The sequence below is a fragment of the Trichosurus vulpecula genome, chromosome 6 (assembly GCF_011100635.1).
Source record: "Trichosurus vulpecula isolate mTriVul1 chromosome 6, mTriVul1.pri, whole genome shotgun sequence".
NCBI classification, from domain to species: Eukaryota; Metazoa; Chordata; class Mammalia; order Diprotodontia; family Phalangeridae; genus Trichosurus; species Trichosurus vulpecula.
The window spans coordinates 171,742,562-171,762,201 of NC_050578.1; the positions used below are offsets into that span (position 1 = coordinate 171,742,562).

At 34.7% G+C, this 19,640-nt stretch overlaps 1 protein-coding gene across 2 annotated transcripts in view; it reads left to right on the plus strand.

Annotated features, from left to right (window-relative positions):
* Positions 1-19,640, plus strand: part of ARAP2 (ArfGAP with RhoGAP domain, ankyrin repeat and PH domain 2) — a 199,225-nt gene that overhangs the window by 103,092 nt on the left and 76,493 nt on the right. For both annotated transcript variants that reach the window (XM_036763354.1, XM_036763355.1), the window contains exons 15-18: positions 3,838-3,982; positions 10,967-11,069; positions 12,042-12,240; positions 14,419-14,482. In XM_036763354.1, the coding sequence (XP_036619249.1) occupies positions 3,838-3,982; positions 10,967-11,069; positions 12,042-12,240; positions 14,419-14,482 (511 nt within the window). The remainder of the gene's footprint in view (positions 1-3,837; positions 3,983-10,966; positions 11,070-12,041; positions 12,241-14,418; positions 14,483-19,640) is intronic.

Below are 19,640 nucleotides of genomic sequence, written 5' to 3' on the forward strand. Positions count from 1 at the left end.
AAATTAAATATAAATTTCATTTGTATTCATTATGTATAGCTAAGGTATTAATGCAAATTAGACTATGCTCCATCTACCCTCGGTATCCAAGTCCTATCACAGGATCATAGACCTAGTGCTAGAATGGACATTAGAGTCCATGCAGTCAAATAACCCTCCAGCCTCATTTTATCTATTTTCATTATTTGCAGTGAATTTTACCCTCATTATGATGAGTAATGAATTTTTCTGTCAAGCATTGTGCAAAGAGGGTCTCTTGGGATGAGTTTCCTCAAATCTGCTTTTTTTGTTGCCAAATAGTTCCTGTTAATTGGTTAGTTGTTAAGTGTTCCCTGTTGGTTTCGTTGGTGGGGGTGGGAGTAGGACACTTGTAGGTTTGTGCATTTGGGTTCCAGTCAGTTCAATGCTTGAGGACTTTTCTTTTTCCCTGTCAGGTCTAATATAGTGAAGCTTTGACTTGAATTCATTTGAAACATTGCATTATATACCTGCAATGAGCAAATGCGTTAGTATTTGCCCACAGCCTCAATCAGTCAACACATATTATTGTTCTGTGTGTCTTGCATGTGGCAGAAACTATGCCAGGCTTTGAAAATATAAGTGTAAAAAATGAAACAATCACTACTTTCAGTAAGCATGTGTCCTAACAGGAGGCAATAAATACATATCAAATTTAATAAATACAGATGTACACATGTAGATGTGTATGTATATATGTATGTATACACACATATACATGTACACAAAGGGCAGCTAGGTGATACAGTGGTAGAGTGCCAGGCTTAGAGTCAGGATGACCTGAGTTCAAATATGGCCTCAGACACTCACTAGTTGTGTGAGTTACTTAACTGTGGGCAAGTTAGGCAAATTACTTAGCCCTGTTTACCTTGGTTTCCTCCTTTGTAAAATGAACTAGAGAAGGAAATGGCAAACCACTCCATTATCTTCACCAAGTAATCTCCCCAAAATGGCACCACAGAGAGATGGACACAACTGAAAATGACTAAACAACAACATATAGACGTACATAAAGCAGTTATAAACCAGGTAGTTTGAGAGGGGCACCAATAGTTGGGGATACATATTTCAAACTCTTGACGGTTAATAGCTATGACTTTTCTGTTTAGGTAACTAGCTTTCTGAATCCTTTAATAGTAGACTTAATAAATGCTTTTGGTAATGATGTGTTGCAGGACTAAATTTTTTCCAACTCTGATATCTCCTTTAAAAAGTGGTTGGACATAATCCCTTTTTTTAGAGGGTTGTGTTTTTTTTTTTTTTTGGTTAACATTTGTAAAGTTAGGTTCCCATGATTTCTATACTGTTTATTTGTTACAATATCCATCCTTTCTGTTTCCAAGCTAATGGATGTTCATTGGCTTCCTGTTGCTTACTGAATCAAGTCCAAACTTGATAGCCTGACATCCAAGGAACTTCATCATTAGACCCCAAGGTCTATCTCTCTGTCTTTCCAGCTTCATCTCCAAATATTTTTCTGTACACATACGTACTAGTCCAACCAGGATGCTTACTTTTCTCCAAATATTCTTGGTTATTTTCTGGATCAGAGAAATATCACTCCTTATCTTTTTCTTACAAAAACAATACTCATCCTTGAAGGCATATTGGTTCAGATGCTATCTCTTGTTTAAAGTCTCCCTGATCCATCTCTGAATTCCATATAGATATTGATTGTACTGTCATTATGGCACTAATACAAAAAGCTTTGAGGGTTTTTTTTGGTATACGTCTTACGGTCATGGATTTTACAGATCTCTAGTCTCAATCCTCATTTTGCAGATGAGGTATCTGAAGCAGCTGAAGGGATATGTGAAAGGTCACGTAGGTAGTGAAAGAAGGTAAACTTTTTGAGGGCAGGATCCTTTTTTTTTTTTGTCCAGGTAATATCTAATTCCTAGCATATAATCAGAACTTAATAAAAGTTTGGTGAGTTGTTCATGATAGAATAGTTGACATAGGAATCTTCTTCCTCTGAATGCAGTTTATTTCTTAACCTTAAAAATAGCAGAGATGAACTGCTGTAGAACAGAACATGTATAAGTTGCATCCTAGGTAGTGTCAAGTACCATGCTTTGCTCAAAGTACCTTAGATAGTTGTTGAATGAATGAATGAATGTGTCTTATTTATCTAAAGGCATCCATTCCTAAGTCATCTGAAGATATATCTTAGGCATTGTTCTCTATCTAACTTACTTCGAAGACTATAACTGGGATGTTTTTTCTCCATATGTTTTACTAGTTCACTATATGCATCAGTGTGAAATGTTTGATCTTCACCCTTTACATGGAACCTGTGAAAATGTGGATTATTTTTCTTTGTCCTTTAATACAGTGTGAACACTGAGACATGACCTTATGGTGTAAAATAGATTGAGTCTTGAGTTAGTCTCCATTTCTACTGCTCGTAAAAAAAGAATATCATATTTTTGCTTGGGAGTTTTCCCTCATATTCTAATACTAATTATTCTAATTCCCTAAAGGACAATTAATATATTATTAAGAGATTTTTTTTATATTGGACAAATTTTTTTGAGAGATAAGATTTAAATAAAGTTATAGTGAGGTTAGAGCCAAATCTAAATTAATGTTTTATTTCTTAAAGTAAAACTTCTTAGATATCCAAAGGTGATGCATTTAGAATATTTGTGCTTAATCTTTTATCCATTCATTTCACTCCTATTTGTACAGTTACTTTTATTCATTGCAGTATGTTTAGCTGAAAAAAGTAAATTACTTTATATGTGATTTTCATGTATTAATATCTTGTCTTATGGTATTTTGATTTTAAATCATTTTTTAAAATTAGCCAAATTTTAGTGCCATGTTGAAGTTAATTAACATGGACCTTAGGTTAAGGATTCCTGGCATAGATTAAAAATACCTGGCACAGGGAAAGAGCAAAATACTGAGATAGATTTGGGGTTGGTTTAAATACTGATACTAGCTACTCGACAGATCACTTAACCACAAGGTAATAATATTCCCATTTGGGAAATGGAGAAAATAAATTTTTTTTGGAGGAGGGAAGGCAGGGCACTTGGAGGTAAGTGACTTGCCCAAGGTCACACAGCTAGTGAGTGTGTCAAGTGTCTGAGGCTGAATTTGAACTTAGGTCCTCCTGACTCGGGCTGGTGCTCTACTCACTGCACCACCTAGCTGCTCCAAGAAAATAATTTTTGTCTTCAGTTGGCATACTTCTAGTTCTCCTTTTGATCCTGGTCTCTATTCTGGATGAAAATCAGAAAGATGAGGTCAGGAGATACTGATGATTCATCTCCATAAGGATAATATTAATAGGGGCCAGGTTCTCATAAGAGAGTATAGATAGAGTAGAGGACCAGTAACAGAGATTTGGGAAACTCTTGCATTTTGGGGTATGTGGAAAGATTTGGCAAAAGAGATTGACTAGCCAGAAAGAACATGTTTCAAAGCGGAGTGTCAGCACAGTATCCATGTCTACTGAGAAAGGTCAGGGAGAATTAAGACTGAGAAGAATAACTTAGGAATTAATTGGTTATTGGTGAATTTGGAGTTGATCAATTAGAATGATGATGAACAAAGCCTTACATATAGGATATAGAAGAGTGTTTGGTGAAGAGGTGTACAGTGTGTACTCTAGAAAGTTTTCAAGTATGAGTTAGAAAGGTATTAAAAAGGTGTTTGTTTATCTTTTTAGATATGGATTGGACTATTGAGGTCCTTTCCTCATCTGACTGACTGTTGTAGTTAGATTGCAATTTAAAAGCAGATTGTTTTGTTGATTTCCATATGTTACAGTTCAACTTTTCTCCCTCTCTCTTTTCTTTTAAAACACAGAAACAAATAAAAAATGGTGTGTTTTGGAAGGGGGCTTCTTGAGTTATTATGAAAATGATAAGGCAACAACTCCTAATGGCACGATTAATATGAATGAAGTTATCTGCCTTGCTATACACAAAGAGGACTTCTATATAAACGCCGGGTAGGTTCTGAAATTAGATGCTTCAGAAGTAAGATAATGTATTTATGCATTTTTGCAAAAAGTAATTTATGCATTGTTATCGCTGCCCCATACTTTTCGTGGACTTTCTTTTAGAAGAAAAAAAAACCCTATTAAATATAGTCCCCAATAAAGGACATCCATTCATGGAAATGGCGTTGAATTTGGAGTTGGAGAATGGGAGTTCAAATTCTGCCTCTGTTCCTCATTAGCTAACTTGGGGTAAACCACTTAACTTATCTTTGGACTTTAGTTTCCCACTGCGTAAAATAAAAGGGCTCAGTCAGATAATGTCTAGGATCCTTCTCAGCTCTATATCTATGATTCTCTAATCCAAAGAGAAATCTTTAAAAAGTTTGAAAATGACAAGTTTACCAAATAGTACCCCGAAAATGTCTAAATTAATTCGAATGACCTAAATAACCTTATATTATTCCATTTCTCAAAATCAAAATTTTCTAATATTGATCCTTCTATTATTTAAAAAACATTCCATTTGAGAATTTATATTCTGGGTTACATTAGTGCTTACATTAATGCTGGCCCACAAAATAAGAGATGAATTTTTGATGGGCATTTAAGATTGACATAGTGAGTAATATTCATTTGATAATATGAAAGTGGTGAATTCTATATCTGGATTAAATTTAAAGCTATTTTTCTAAACATTCTGCTGAGTGCCATTACTGGAGTTTTTATATACCATATGTCTTCATTTGGCACAAAAATTGCTGAAGTGTTTAATTCTTATGTGTAATAAGGTTCACTTTTGGAATGCTTTATAATTTAATATTATAACTGATTTGCAACTTGCAAATTCCTTCAAAAACTTCATTTCCTTACTAAGCAAAGAGATATGGTAGCCAAAGACAACACTTAAAATTTTGAACTTATTTATATATCTCTATTGAAAAGAGGACGGTCAAAGTTTGTGAACAGTATTGACGCATAGAATATAGTGTTAATGTGTAGAATAACAAGTCAGCAAAAAGCTTGACATGAGAGCAGATTAAGCCAGATAATCCCAAGAGTATTTAAAAATGAAAGTAAAAGAATAATGAACAGAAAAAAATGCCATGGAGTAGCCAAAGTTCTTGTAACAAAATATTTTCCTTATCCATGATAGTTGAATCTTAATGTTCCTTATTTATAGCACATCAGTCCTGGCTGTGCCATATACAGAAATTGAATTAAAGAAGTCAAAGAGGGATGGAGCAGTTGGACTTGATCGAGTACAAACAGAAAAAAATGAGGCTGAAGAAAATACAGTGTTAGAAACATTGAAGGATTAGTTCCGGGAATATTTGAAAAGGGAGGAGGTGCCAGAATAATGTAATAGAAAAACATGAAAAGTGTTGGTACTACCCCCCCTTCCCAACAAAATAGGATAGAGACCATACCATCATCTACTAAACCGCGTATTTAGCTTTTAATTTTTATGAAACTTTTGAAAACTAATAAAATTAATAATAGACATTTGTATAGTGCTTTAAATTTTGTCAGGCACTTTATATACATAATCTTGTTTTTTCCTCGCAACAATCCTGTGAAGTAAATGCTGCAGAAATCTACATGTATCAAGGGAACTTTAGACAAAAATATATGAAGGGAAGAGTAATTGGGTTGAGTAATTGTAATTGGGTTCCTATAATAGATTATATTTTTTTCTGTCATCTAACTCACTGAAATTTTCAGGAACTATATCTGACTATTGTTTGAAGAGGAGGAAAAATCATTTGACTGTGGAGCAGAATGCAGCCTTTAAGACTCTCCTGGTTTTGGTTTTTTTTTTTTTTTTTTGAAAACCAGGTAACTTGACAACAAAATACCAGCTTCATATAAGTAAAGATCATACACATCTCTTGATAAATGTATTATCAGCGGTAATTTTGTTCAGTGGTCATCTGATGATCAACAGTAGTTGCAGTAAAAACAGGAGAGATGTATGCATTCCAAAGGTGTTTGCCACTATCATAGAGAATGTCAGCCTAACCTCTGAATGCAAGAAGAATTCCCTACATGTACTTCTTCATATTCTCTTGTTTGCATATGACAAGCTGAGTGTATTAAACCCCACAATATTATAGAAAATCTGCAGTGAGATTTGCAAGCGCTCAAAAGAGTATGATGTAGCAGTCCACATTGGAAACACACAGTGGGTGAAAAATGTCTGTTGTCTAGACTGTGATATAGAGTTGCATGGAAAACCCATTGAGTGAGTCTGTTACACACTGCAGATGGACAATTAAGTGGTTTGAGAATTGAATAGGAGGAGGAGGAAGGAAAGAGAGTTGGATTGCATTTAGGAAATCGTGCATTTCTTCAAATCATCCAAGCCTTAAATTCATTCATTCAGTAAACATTAATTAAGCCCTACTATGTTCCAGGCACTGTGCCAAGCTGCTAAGCCTCTCACTGAAGCAAATACCCATCTTTTTAATATCAGTATTCTTCAGGAGATTCCACATCATTGCAAATCATGGAATGCCATAATTGTTTTAGAATCAAAATTATAGGTGATCTGAAGGATAATGCTGAAGAGTTGGTTGGAGTAATTCAGCTGCAGTGTATCGCTGCTGATGACCTATGTTCAAGAAGCAGATTAAAAGATATCCATGAAATAGATGCCTGGAGATATTAATGCGCTGGTGATGTTGAAAGGGGAAGTGATAGCATATGGACAGTTCAAGTGCTGCACTCATACCCTCATAGCCACTCTTACAGTATCTTTCATCTCAAACATGTAGGAGATCCTTTGTGAGTAGTATCCAGTCACAAAAAGATTAGGTGTAGATGAATTTTTGTCTACCTAATATCAGAGGAAGTATCTACATCAGTGAGATAACAGAGAAATTGTAATATACAACTCAAATGGATGTTTTGAGTAAGTTTAGACATTGAGATTTATGTTCAGGGACAGTGAGGGTGTCAGGGTTATGATAACATAAAATATTAAATGACAGTTTCTAACATTTTTAGCATTTAATTGAATATCTGTATTTTCTTGGTCTACAAAATAAAAAAGCTGCTTCAATTTTTTAAAACTCTTCAGGTAATTTTGATAAATTAAAGACTGATAATTGTAAAACAAAATGAGTAATAATAGCTAATATTTACATAACTCCGTGAGGTTTGCAAAATGCTTCACATAAATTATCTCAAGAATGTGAAAATATGCCATTGATTTCCTAGTTCATATTGCATAAAATATAAATTTATTTTGGAGTTCAACCTACCTTTCCAGCTTTAGCTATCCTCCCTTTTGTATAGTTTGCATGCTAGCCAAATTGGTCTGCTCACAATTCTTTGTTCTTATCCTTCCTTTTTCCATATCCATTTACTTGCTCACTTTCTCACCCATGAATGTATGGCCATCTTATCACTTTTTTTATCTGTTAAACTACCTCCTTTTTTTTTTTTCAAAGCCCAACACAGATACCATCATTTCTATTTCTTTGCTTCCTGACAGTGTAGCGCCAATGCAACACCCATAGCAGCTACGGCTATGCCAGGGTAGTTCTGAATCGCAAGATAAAACAGACTCTCTTCATTGCAGGCAGAACCAAAAGATGTATTCAAACACCAGAAAGCCAAATCCATCGTAGCAACAAAGAAATCTATACACATTATCAATGCATGGGGTACCGCCATCCCCAAGCCTTCCCTCTGTCTGGCTTCCCACAGACAAGGGTAAAATCACTCCCTCTCTCACTTACTCTAGCTGCTACTCTGTGGCTCTCGCTTTCCCAGCTCTCACTGCTCTGTCTCACTTCCTCTCAGCTCTGCTCCACCCTTCCTGCTCTAACTTTTCTGCAAGCTTCTCCCACCACAGACTTATGTGACTCAGGCTTCAGTGTGATTCAGACAGGTCACAATGGGCCTATTAATGGATGAGAAAGATCTTCAAATTGTATTAATCGTATTAACTATACAGAGAGTCATCTCTCCTATTTTCTCATGATTTTATTTTTGTCCCTGCATTCTTTCTCCCTATTAAACTAAAATGCTTGTGACTCTATTAGTCTCTAATCTAGACTTGTGTTCCCTAAGTCTAGCACAGTGCCTATGATAGGTTCTTATCAATTTTTAATTGAATCGAATTTTCCTTTTTCCTCCTCACCCTTTCAAGTCTTCAATGCTATACTTACTTTTCTCCTTCTCTCTGGACCTCGATTCTGAAAATATGTAATTCAGACTTTTTGGAGGAGAGTATTTTTATTTTCTTATTAAAACATAACATTTTCAGTATTGTTTCATGTATAGTGGCAGATTTCATTAGATTTATATCAATGCTTGGTATTGTGAAATAAATGGCATTTTAGCTATTCACCAGTGCTGCTATTTATAATCAACTTGAGTGCCTATATTAGAAACATTTAGGTCTCTTTGACATGGAAAGTTTTTGAAAATTTGTCACTATTTTCATTAATTTATAGGCGCTGCTTTTTAGATCTTTCCTTTCATCTGGTGTTCTTCCACACATCAAGCATTGATTGTTAGCATCAAATGATTTATTGCTTTATCATTCTTACTACTCTAATGAGCAATTTTGTAACTGTATCATTATCTTTGAATATGGATTGCAACCCAGTCAAGAATACTTATCATGATATCATGATTTTTGCCAACATTAACTTTAGGCAACAGAATCTGTGTTGGAAGAGACATTATAGGTCATCCAAGCTAATCCACACTGAAACAAGAACTTTTCATCTAATAGAAGGCCATCTCATGATAGGGATCTTCATTTCATTGTTGGACAGCATTTAATTGTTAGAAGGTTTTTCCTTTTGTCAAGCTTAAACTTTCCTTTCTTCAAATTTGATCCTTCTAGTTCTGCTTCCCGGAGCCAAATGAACAAGTCTCTTCTCTTCCACGTGATACATGATGATGTGTCAAATACATGATGACAACTGGCATGCTTTCTGTAGTGTTCTCTTTCTCCAAACTACACATTCCTACTTGCTTCAGTCCATCCTTGTGTGTTATGGTGTCTGAGCCCTTCTCTCTCCTGTTTCTAGTCTTCAGGACACATGCTCAGTGGTCATAGTCCCTAGTAAAATAGAGTACCCGGTCCATGTATATATTTATATGTAGGTTTACACACATACATACACACACATATGTGTGTGTGCATATGTATATATTTATATTTTTAATAGCCCTTGTTAAATATTCGTTGAATAAACAGTAAGTTCCCCTTTGTGTGTTGTCTTCCTCCATTAGAATGTAAGACCCTTGAGGGCATCAAGTCTTGCTTTCTACTCTTTGTATCTTCAGCACTTAATGCAATTTCTGACACACCGTGAATTCTTATTAAATGCTTTATCATTTAAGTAATTTTGTATGTTAAATATTCCTTTCAAAAGTAAATATTAAAATAAGATTAAATATTGATTTTACAATTCTAATTAATGCTAATGTAGCAATGATAACTTTTTTACAGAAGTGGGAAGAGAATTGTATAATTGTGTAATTTAGATATAATTATAATAAATATATTTCCATTTTTACATAACAATTCCCATGTACCACGTGATGTGAGTCATAATTATGGCTACATTAAAAGTTCATTGGACTTTTTTTCACTTGAATAAATGTCCTTATTATTTATTTTAATCTTAGTAACATTTTCATTCTGAGTAAATTAGCCATGCATTGAGTGTGTTTTGTCCTGTGAAATTGTACATTAAGTTGTTTAGTAGTAATGACTTCATTTCTGAATTAATTACAACAAAATAATTCAAATTATTTAAATAAAAATAGAAAAATAAGTGATGCAGTATGACAAAAAAAGAAGGGGAAACACATTATATCAGAACTGTTCTTTGTCTGGGTGGGGAGCAAAATCTTAGAGATTCTGTATTTTTCTGTTTCTTCACTTTTAGGTAAAATCATAAAATGGTAATCAGAAGACATTTGGAACTTGATCCTTAAAATTCACATTTTGAGTCACTTGGTAAATGATTTTCTTTGTAGGCAACCCTTTCAGTTGATATCTATTTGCCACAGTCTGGCGTACAAGTATAACGGAATTATAGAATTGCAGAGTTGAAATAGACATCAGAGCTATCTAGCAAAATGCTGTCGAAATCATGAATCTCATTTACAGTTTGCTGAAAAAGTGGCCATTCAGCCTTTACCTGAAGTTATGGGAATAAATGTTGAATTGAATGAGGATGTCTCATTATCTCCCATTTTTGAACAGCTTTAATTATTAGAAAATTTATCCTTTTATTGACATAATTCATAGCCTAAATGCTACTTTGTGAAACCTTTCTTAGCATGGATAGAAATAAAATAGCTAGTAATAATCATAGCTCATCCATATTTGATTGTACCTTCTATTTATCGTATGTATTTATTATAGAGTAATTTCTTATGCATTTAGTCACTGAGTCAGCAAGCATTTATTAAGCGCCTATTCCGAGGCACTATGCTTAGTGATGAGAATGCAAAGAAAGGCAAATAACAGCCCCTGGCCTCAAGGACCTCTAATAGGAGAGACAATGGGCAAATACCTAGGTATATATGAGATATATTGAGAGTGGATGGAAAATAGATGAGAGTTAACTTTTTTCACTGTTTTTGCCTAAAAGCACCATATGAATGGAGTCTATGACCTTTTAGGTGCTATATTATTATTAATTATTATTATTAACAACTTGCATTTAACTCTTTAAATAACTAAATAAACTATTGTTTAACCAAAAAAATTACTGCATTTGGCACTTAATAGATTGAAGCAATTAAAACTTTCATCTTTAGGTACCTTAATCTTTCTTGTAGTTTATTGTTGAGAAATGTTTCACAAACTAATATCAGTGCTACTGTCAATGCACATCATTTATTTCCCTAATACATTCTGTATTTAAGACAGTTGAAAACTTTGAGCTCTACTCGAGGGTGCTTAGTTTTTTACTATAAAAATTCACTTGTATGTTTCCTTCTTTTCTTTTTTTCTAGGCCCATCTTTACCTTTGAAATATACTTAGTCTCAGAGCGTGCTTTTTTATTTGGTGCTGAAACTGCGCAGACTAAAAGAAAATGGACACAGGCAATAGCAAAGGTAACTTTCATCGTAGTTCGTCTAATCAAGACCTTTTAATGGCAACCATTGTTGTAATAGGGAACTTGGAGAAACCTTTCTTAGAGAGAGCTTTATTTCTCAGTAATATAAAGATTTTTATCCCAAGGTAATTTCTTGTGACTTTATATATTTATTATTTAAATTATTATTGATACATAATACACATATGGTATATTAACTAAATATATACTATATTATATAATATACTATTTGGATATAACAGAATATTATATACATAATATATATCAATAGAACTGTATTAATATGCTATATAAATACCCCATGAAGTATTTCTGATTTTTGCTTGTGATGGGAAACTCTCAATGTGCAAACCTTTTTAACCAACCCAAATTATAACCTATCTGTGACTTAGTAGAAATCATAATATACCCTAGGGAGTATTCAAAGGCATTGATAGATTAAGTGACTTGCCCATGTTTCCATACTTGGTAAGTGCCAGGAGGAGGTTCAACTCAGGTCTTCCTGATTTCTTGCTCATCTAAAGTGCTGCTGTTCCCTCTTTATGTATGTTAGAGAAAAATTTAAATATGTTGTTACTACCATCTTCTTGGCATCTGATATTAAGTATTTTAGTATAAATTGAAGTTAATATAGGTATTTTTGAAATTAGTGTTTTTTAAGTTTTGTTATCCTTCTCATGCCCCAAAGAATGAATATTTTCCTTAGTATATCAATTAGGAATGAATTCCAAAAGAATATTTCTTTCTAGATTGATATAATACTACCATTTTAAAGATCAAAATTATAATTTTAAAATACACTGTTTCCTGAATATTAGAGGCATAAAATTTTTGTCAGTTTGTATTTTTTTGCTAACTGTTTAGAGAGCATTTACAGATTTTTCTTGTTACTTTATCTTTTCTCCACTTTTTGGAATGTAGGGTTTTTATTTTCATTAGGGTAACTTCTTCTTTGTGCTTGTTTTCATAGCATTTTGTTCCCTTTGTTGCTGAAAACTTAGCAGAAGCTGAGTATGACTTGATTGGTCAGTTGTACTACAAAGATTGCCATACTCTGGATCAGTGGAAAAAAGGATGGTTTGCTATAGACAAATCTAGACTACATTTTTGCCTTCAAATGGAAAATGCTGAAGAAGAATTGATGTATTTAAGGAGATTACAGGAGCTAAGTATGATTTTTCCCATTTTGTTTTTCCTTAAAATAAGTTTTAATTTTTTCATTTTAAGTCAAAATCTTCAAAATAGGAATGGGTGGTGATTTATCTATATGTTTGTAGACCTTTAGCTTATTTGTTTAGGTGTACTGAATAAATTATTTCTTCCAACGTAATAAAATGATGGTAGCTCCCAGTCCATAGCATTTCATAGGTTAAAAAAAAAAAAAAAAACTGCTTTCTTTTCTACAACCCAGTTAGTCTGGTATTTCAAACAGGTGGTAGTTATATCCCCATTTTACAGATGAGAAAAGATTAAGTGACTGCATCATAGTCTTACTACTAGTTGGTGATAGAAATAGGAATTAACATGGGATTTTGAGCTAGAACAGACACTTGAGATTAAACAAATCCCTTCATTTACAGATTAAGAGACTATGGCTTAATGAGGTTAAAGTGATTTGACAGAAGGTAGCTGGTGGCTCAATGGATAGAATACTAGGCCTGGGATCTGGAGGGCCTGAGTTCAAATTCAGTTCTGTGACTGTGGGCAAATCCCTTAATTGCTGCCTGTCTCAGTTTCTTCAACTTTAAAATGGGGATAATAATAATACCTACCTCCCAAGGTTGTTGTAAGGATCAAACGTGCAATCACTTACCACAATGTGTAGTGCGTGGTAGGTTGTGTATGAGCCAATATTACTCTCTCCCTTCATCTCATAAGTAGTAGAGTCAGAGTTTCAATCTAGATCCTCTAACTCCAAATCCATTTCTTTCCACTAAATGTGGTAGTGTTTGGTATTTGAAAGATGTAGATGTCTATACAGAATGTACTTCTCTCTCTTTTATCTAGTGGTAGCTATCACTCCTCTTGGGGGGACAGGGGAGAATCTCTTCCTGCCATCCAATCCATACCATATTTTGAAAGTTACAAGTCCTACCTTTAAAAATTATTGACTTAGCATTATATAGAAATATCTTTTTATGGAAATGAAAATGGATATAATCTGGTATTTCCGTCTATCATTTTTCTTTTATAGAAATGTTGGCTAAGTTTTTTATCAGATAAAATAGTTTAAAATTAATTGAATGATAAAATCTCAAATGTTCCTGGAAATAATTGTTTGGTATTACATATTTTACTTTTTGAAATATACGTGTATTTTGTTGGCTCATGGGTATGAAAAGTATCCAAAAAATAAAGGATAAAGTAAATTCTAAGGATGAAAAGAGTATATCAGGGGAAAAAAAAACCATATCCTAAAATTAATGAATATTCATTTAAAAATGAATCATACCCTTTTAAATGCTAATAATTCATATTGTGTTTAAATTTATTGAGGGTGTGTTTGAGATGTTAAGGGTGGACTGGGACCTCTCATATGAGGACTTGCTGAGCCCTACCTTTGTTGTCTCCCTGTTACCCATCTCTTACCTGTGTCTATAAGAAGCTGAAGCATGCTCAGTAGATACCTAAACCGGACTGAGGGTAACCAACAGGGCTCAAACCCGTCGCTGAGTTAGGGGGCCGTCTATCCCAAGCATTTGAGGACATCTCCTGGTGGAATGGGCAGATGAGAACAATATGTTCTGAGGGCCGTGGAGTGCCTGAAGCAGGCACTGTGGGGTGCTTAGAGCTTGGTCAGACATCAAAGAGGCCAAGGTCATCCACTGCATACAGGGCTATCACCAGTGCTCTTGACTTTTGTCTTGTCACTGGATTTCAGTGACTCTACAAGAGAGAATGAGGCTGGTGACGATTGTGCAACCCTGCCTCATTTAAATTCAATTCATGTTCAAGACATCACCCATGACATCATTGTTTCTCTTCGAAAATGAAGGAGGAACAACAAAGTTATTAAGTTATAGTAATATTACATGATAATATATTTATGAGTATTTATCAGTATATGCACATCAATTCTCTAAATATCTTTGCCACCTTGGAAATTAATTAAGGAAATTAATGACATACATCGTGGCAGACTCTTGATTACTTATACTGATGGGGGAGTAGGACATCTAATCCAAATTGGCTTTATTTAGGTAATGCATTTTTATTCATACATTTGTGTGTGATTCTTCTGAAAATTCAGGTAGTGCTACAGCATAAAAATTAGTTATGTTTCCACGAAATAAAAATCTGCCAATTGCCTTAACTTTTAGAAACCTATGATTTTTTTTTTGTTCCAGCAATCAGCACAGTGGTTCAAAATGGAGAAAAAACAGATGTCTTGCTCTTGGTTGAAAAAGGAAGGTAATGGAAACTTTTTGTACCTTACTTATTCCACGTGGAAGGGAAATGTGGTCATTAAACCCAAGACCCTTAAGCACAAAATTATTTATTATTTCTACTCTTTTTTTTATTGGAAAACCTTTTATTTTACTGTTGCTTGCAACTGAGTATAATTTAAACATGTCCTGATGACTTTTTTCCTTGCTTTGGTGGATTTTTTTTTTTAACAAATAATAGACTATTAGAGGTATTGGAATGAGTCAGCATTGACCTGAGGGCATATACCTAAACTTGTCTTTGATATAATAAACTAGTCTTTGAAACCACTTTAATCTCTAGATATTTATCTTCCTTATCATTTCTATGACTACTTAGACAATTTTGGCTGTTAATAATTTCCTAATATCAAGCAGAGTAAAACAACTTTTCTCCAAAAATTTCAGGTTTTTTGGTAAAATCATCCTGTTTACTCCTGTTACAGTATTTGAACATTTCTGGAGTTCAGTCAGTAAGCATTTGTTTTGGCATTGAGGATACAGAGGTAAAAATGAAACAGTCTGCCGGGGGTAGGGAACCTGTGGCCTCAAGGCCTTATGTGGCCCTCTAGTCCTCAAGTGCGGCCCTTTGACTGAATCCAAACTTCACAGAACAAATCCCCTTAATAAAAGGATTTGTTCTGTCAAACTTCGAATCAGGACCCAGAAGGCCACATGTGGGCCCTGGTTCTGTGCCTTCAAGAAACTTCAATTCTTTCACAGGGAAAATAAAAAAAAAAAACCCTAACATGTATACTTAGAAGCAAATACAAATGCATAAAAAGTAAATACAAAATAACTTTGTTGACAGGGAGTTACTGGAGACTAGTTTCAGGAAAGGCCTCTTGCTCTCTTGAGACGAGCTTGGAAGAAAAGTTTCTCTCCCTGCTACTTCTCCCTCTCCCCTCGCATCAATAGCCTATTCAATCCACTTCTCGTTAACTTCAACCCATTTTATCCCATTTGCTTTAACTTTTCTTGAAAAGATCTCTTATATATTCAGGATAGTGCTAACACAGATGATCTAAAATCTGATTTGTTTTAGATATTATAGACATAAATGCAAATTTACATCTTTTGTTCTTATTTAACTTTTAGATTACTTATAGCTGGGAATGTCAGACTTGGCTGCCACATGCTCTTTTAATCATAGTGGTAGTAATAGTAAAAAATTGAAATTTAAAAGAAAAATAATTGAATCTATAAGCACTGCAAAGATCTGTGATTCTTTCCACACGTATGTTCCTTCCAACGATAAACGTCTCAACTTTTCCATGACTTAATAGATGGCTTTATGAATTACTGTGACCATAAAAATTTATCACCTAGTGGACACCTGGTGATGAGCCTCTGCAAACTTTGCAAGGCTCGTCCTTAGATTATGGAAAAGAAATTTAATCCATTACAGGACCTATGCTTTTGGCAAGCGTTTGGCCCTTTTGGTACAGCCTGCCAGGATGGATGCCTACCATTCTAAACTAATCACCTTCATGCTATGATGAGTTATTGGAACAGGATGTTGCTAGAAATACTAAATAATCCTAAAAGTATAATATAATTTTTGCTAAATGTATATGTTAAATATTCTTTTGTTGTGCTTTTACTCTGACAGATTAAAGTAGCCAAGACAGCCATATGCATATAAATGCCAGTTGTTAACAAGTTTCAAAATGTTTATAATGGAAGTGGCATGAACATGAAATAATCAGCTCTATATTATGCTTATAAGCCAGGCATGTCAGTAAAATATATATTACCTTTTTATAACCCTTCATATTCTTAATATGACAGGAAATAAAAAATAGTATGCTGATCTATCCTCTGAATTCATTGAAGTCTTAAAATACTGCAGGATAGCTCCAAAATGTAGTCATCTAAATAAAACACAAAGCTATTGTTGCTTATTTGTATTTAATCATCTCATATGAATGATGGTCTTATCATTTGCATGTTTTCTCCATTGTTATTGGTGATCTCTTAATAACTAGATCTAATGGCCTTTTCTCAATCCTCATCCTTCTTGTCTTCTCTGCAGCCTTGGGAACTCTCGATCAACCTCTTCTTGCTAATCTGTTCTCAAGATTGTTGTGACCCTGCTCTCTCCAGTTTTCCCTCCTACTTGTCAGGCCGTTTTTTTTTTTTAAATTAATTAATTAATTTATTGATTATTTTTAGTTTACAACACTCAGTTCCACAAGCTTTTGAGTTCCAAATTTTCTTCCTCTCCCTCTCCTCCCTTCCCCCGCCAAGACGGTATGTAATCTGTTATAGGTTCTACATATACCTTCACATTAAACTTATTTTCCCAATAATCAAGTTGTAAAGAAGAATTATAACCAATGAAACGAACCATGAGAAAGATGTAACAAAACCAAAAATAAAATAAAAAAGAAAAAAAAAGAGAGAGAGTGCAAATAGTTTGCTTCAATCTGCATTCAGATTCCATAATTCTTTCTCTGGATGTGGATAGCCTTTTCCACCATGAGTCTCTTCGATCTGTCTTAGAACCTTGCACTGTTGAGAAGAGCCAAGTCTATCAAAGTTAGTCATCACAGAAGCATTGTGTCTCTGGTTGTGTACAATGTTCTCCTGGTTCTGCTCCCTTCACTTATCATCAGATCATATATGACTCTCCAGGTTCTTATGAAGTTCATCTGCTCCTCATTTCTTATAGCACAATAGTACTCCATTATATTCATATACCACAATTTGTTTAGCCATTCCTCAATTGATGGGCATCCCCTTGATTTCTAATTCTTTGTCACCACAAAAAGAGCTGCTATAAATATTTTTGTACATATGGGTCCTTTTCCCACTTGTGTGATCTCTTTGGGATACAGTCCCAGAAGTGGTATTGCTGAGTCAAAGGGTATGCACATTTTTATACAGGCTGTTGTTTCATAGTCTCCTTTGCTAGATCTTCATCCAGGTCATGCCTGTTAAAGATGTATCTACTACAAGGTTTGGTCTGGGGATTTCTCCCCTTCTCCCTCTATACTATTTTACTTGGTGATCTCAGCTTCTGTAGATTGAATTCTTTATGCATGTGATTCTCAAATCTATTGGTCTATCTGTAACTCTCTCCTGACCCAATTGATCTCCATCTCTACTGACTAATGAACAACTTGAAATAGATGTCCTGTGAGACATCTTAAATGCAATATGTCCAAAACTGAAACTATCATTTTTCTCTCAAAAATCTTTCCTTATCATTATGAAGGGCACTACCCTTCTCTCAGTCCCCAATCCCTCAACCTAGGTGTCACCCTCACCTCCTCACTTTCAATTTCTAGTCAGTTGTTAAGTCCTGACTTCCTTCCTAACATTTCTCATAGAAACCTTCTGTCTTCTGACTGTGCTAGCATCCTGGTTTGGAACCTCACTACCCCATGCCTGGACTATTACAGTAGCCCTCTGGTTGATATCCCTTCCTCAAGACTTGCCCCACACCAGTTCATTCTCCACACAGCTGTCATATTGATCTTCCTAAAGCCCAGTTCTGACTTTGCTATCCTCCTATTCAGTTAACTCCAGTGGCTCTCAATGTTGACTTTTAAAGCCCTGAATAATTTGGATACTTCCTGTCTTTCCAGTTTTCTTATTCACCCCGATGTACTCGGCAATGCAGTGACAGAGTCATAGTCAATAAATGTTTATTAAGCATCTACCGTATGCCAGGTAGCTCCTGCCCTCGAGGAGCTTATAATCTGATAGAGGAGGACAGCGCGTAAACAGAAGCTCAAAAGCAGGAGGGAAGAGAGGGGAAGGTGTCCAACACAGGGGCATCTCAGGTGTGGCACTCCTCTTGACTCTGGTCATTGTCACAGGCCTAGAATTTTCTCCCTTCTCATCTCATCCTCTAAGCTTCATGTCTTAGCTAAAGTTCTACTTTGTACAAGAAGCCTTCCTAGTCCTCCTTAATCTTAATACCTTCCCTCTGAGATGATCTCCCTGTATCCTGTTAATACAAAGTCATTTGCATGCTGTCTTTCCTCATAGACTGAGCCCCTTTGTAGTAGGGATTTTTTCTTTCTAGCATGTCTTTGTATCCCTATCACTTAGCACAATGCTTGGCACATAGGAGACAATATATACTTATTAAAATGTTTGCAGACTATACTTTCCAGCTTATTGTGCAAAAGAGGTTTCTGAAGTTTTAGAATTTTAATTTTTCAAGGTAATATACTATGAGGTCAGGAAAGAAAAGAGCAATCATTTTAGATGATTTTAGGAGATGGTCTGCTATTATGTGCCTAGAACATATTTGTTAAATCTTTTTCAGTAGTGTTTATAGTGTATCTGTACAGCAAAAAGCAAAGAAATGAAGGAAGGAAGGAAGGAAGAAAAAGAACAAAAGAGAAAGAAAATTAAGCTACCCTTTATCTTTTGTCTGGTTATTCAGTATGTTTCCATATTAAACAAAATATTGTAACTGAAGGATAATCAAAGTAAACATCATTACTAATACATCTTAATAATTTTAAATGAACAATTTATGGTTGTAACATTTTATGATGCATGTTAGTGTTTTCACTATTTAATTGTATTAATAAACCCACAAAAATAGATGAAATTCTCTGAACAGCTGTCTGTCTACATATTTGGAATATTTTATAATTATAATACTCATACTCAAATGGAGCTGTAATCTCATTACTGTAGTTATTCCCTTTAGTAATTCAGATTACAACCCATCCACTCCTGTCTATACTGAGTAACTCTTGTCCATGCACCCTCATAAATTTATCACATATTAACCTAACATAGGAGGGACTTTTCACAATTTCTCTTGACATTCTGAGGAAAACTGTGTTGTCTGTCAGTTGGCTATTACCAGTACTCACCACATGACCAATCTTGTTTAAACATCCTGTTCACCATTTCTTTGTAATTTCTTGTGTACGAGGTATTACAATCCGTTCACACCCATCGTCTGCCTGTCCATTTTCAGTTGCGTCCATGTGATTCCCTCAAATAGTATAATGTTCCTTGACTCGTAGCCACACAATGACATTGGTAGAACATTGGCATTAAAAGAGTGGTTTCAAGGAGAAATTTGGAGTACTTTGTAGTTTCCCAAAGGTAATCCAGTCTTCTCTCCTTCTCTTATGCAGAAGTACCTTGTTCTTTTGCAGTCTTTGTTC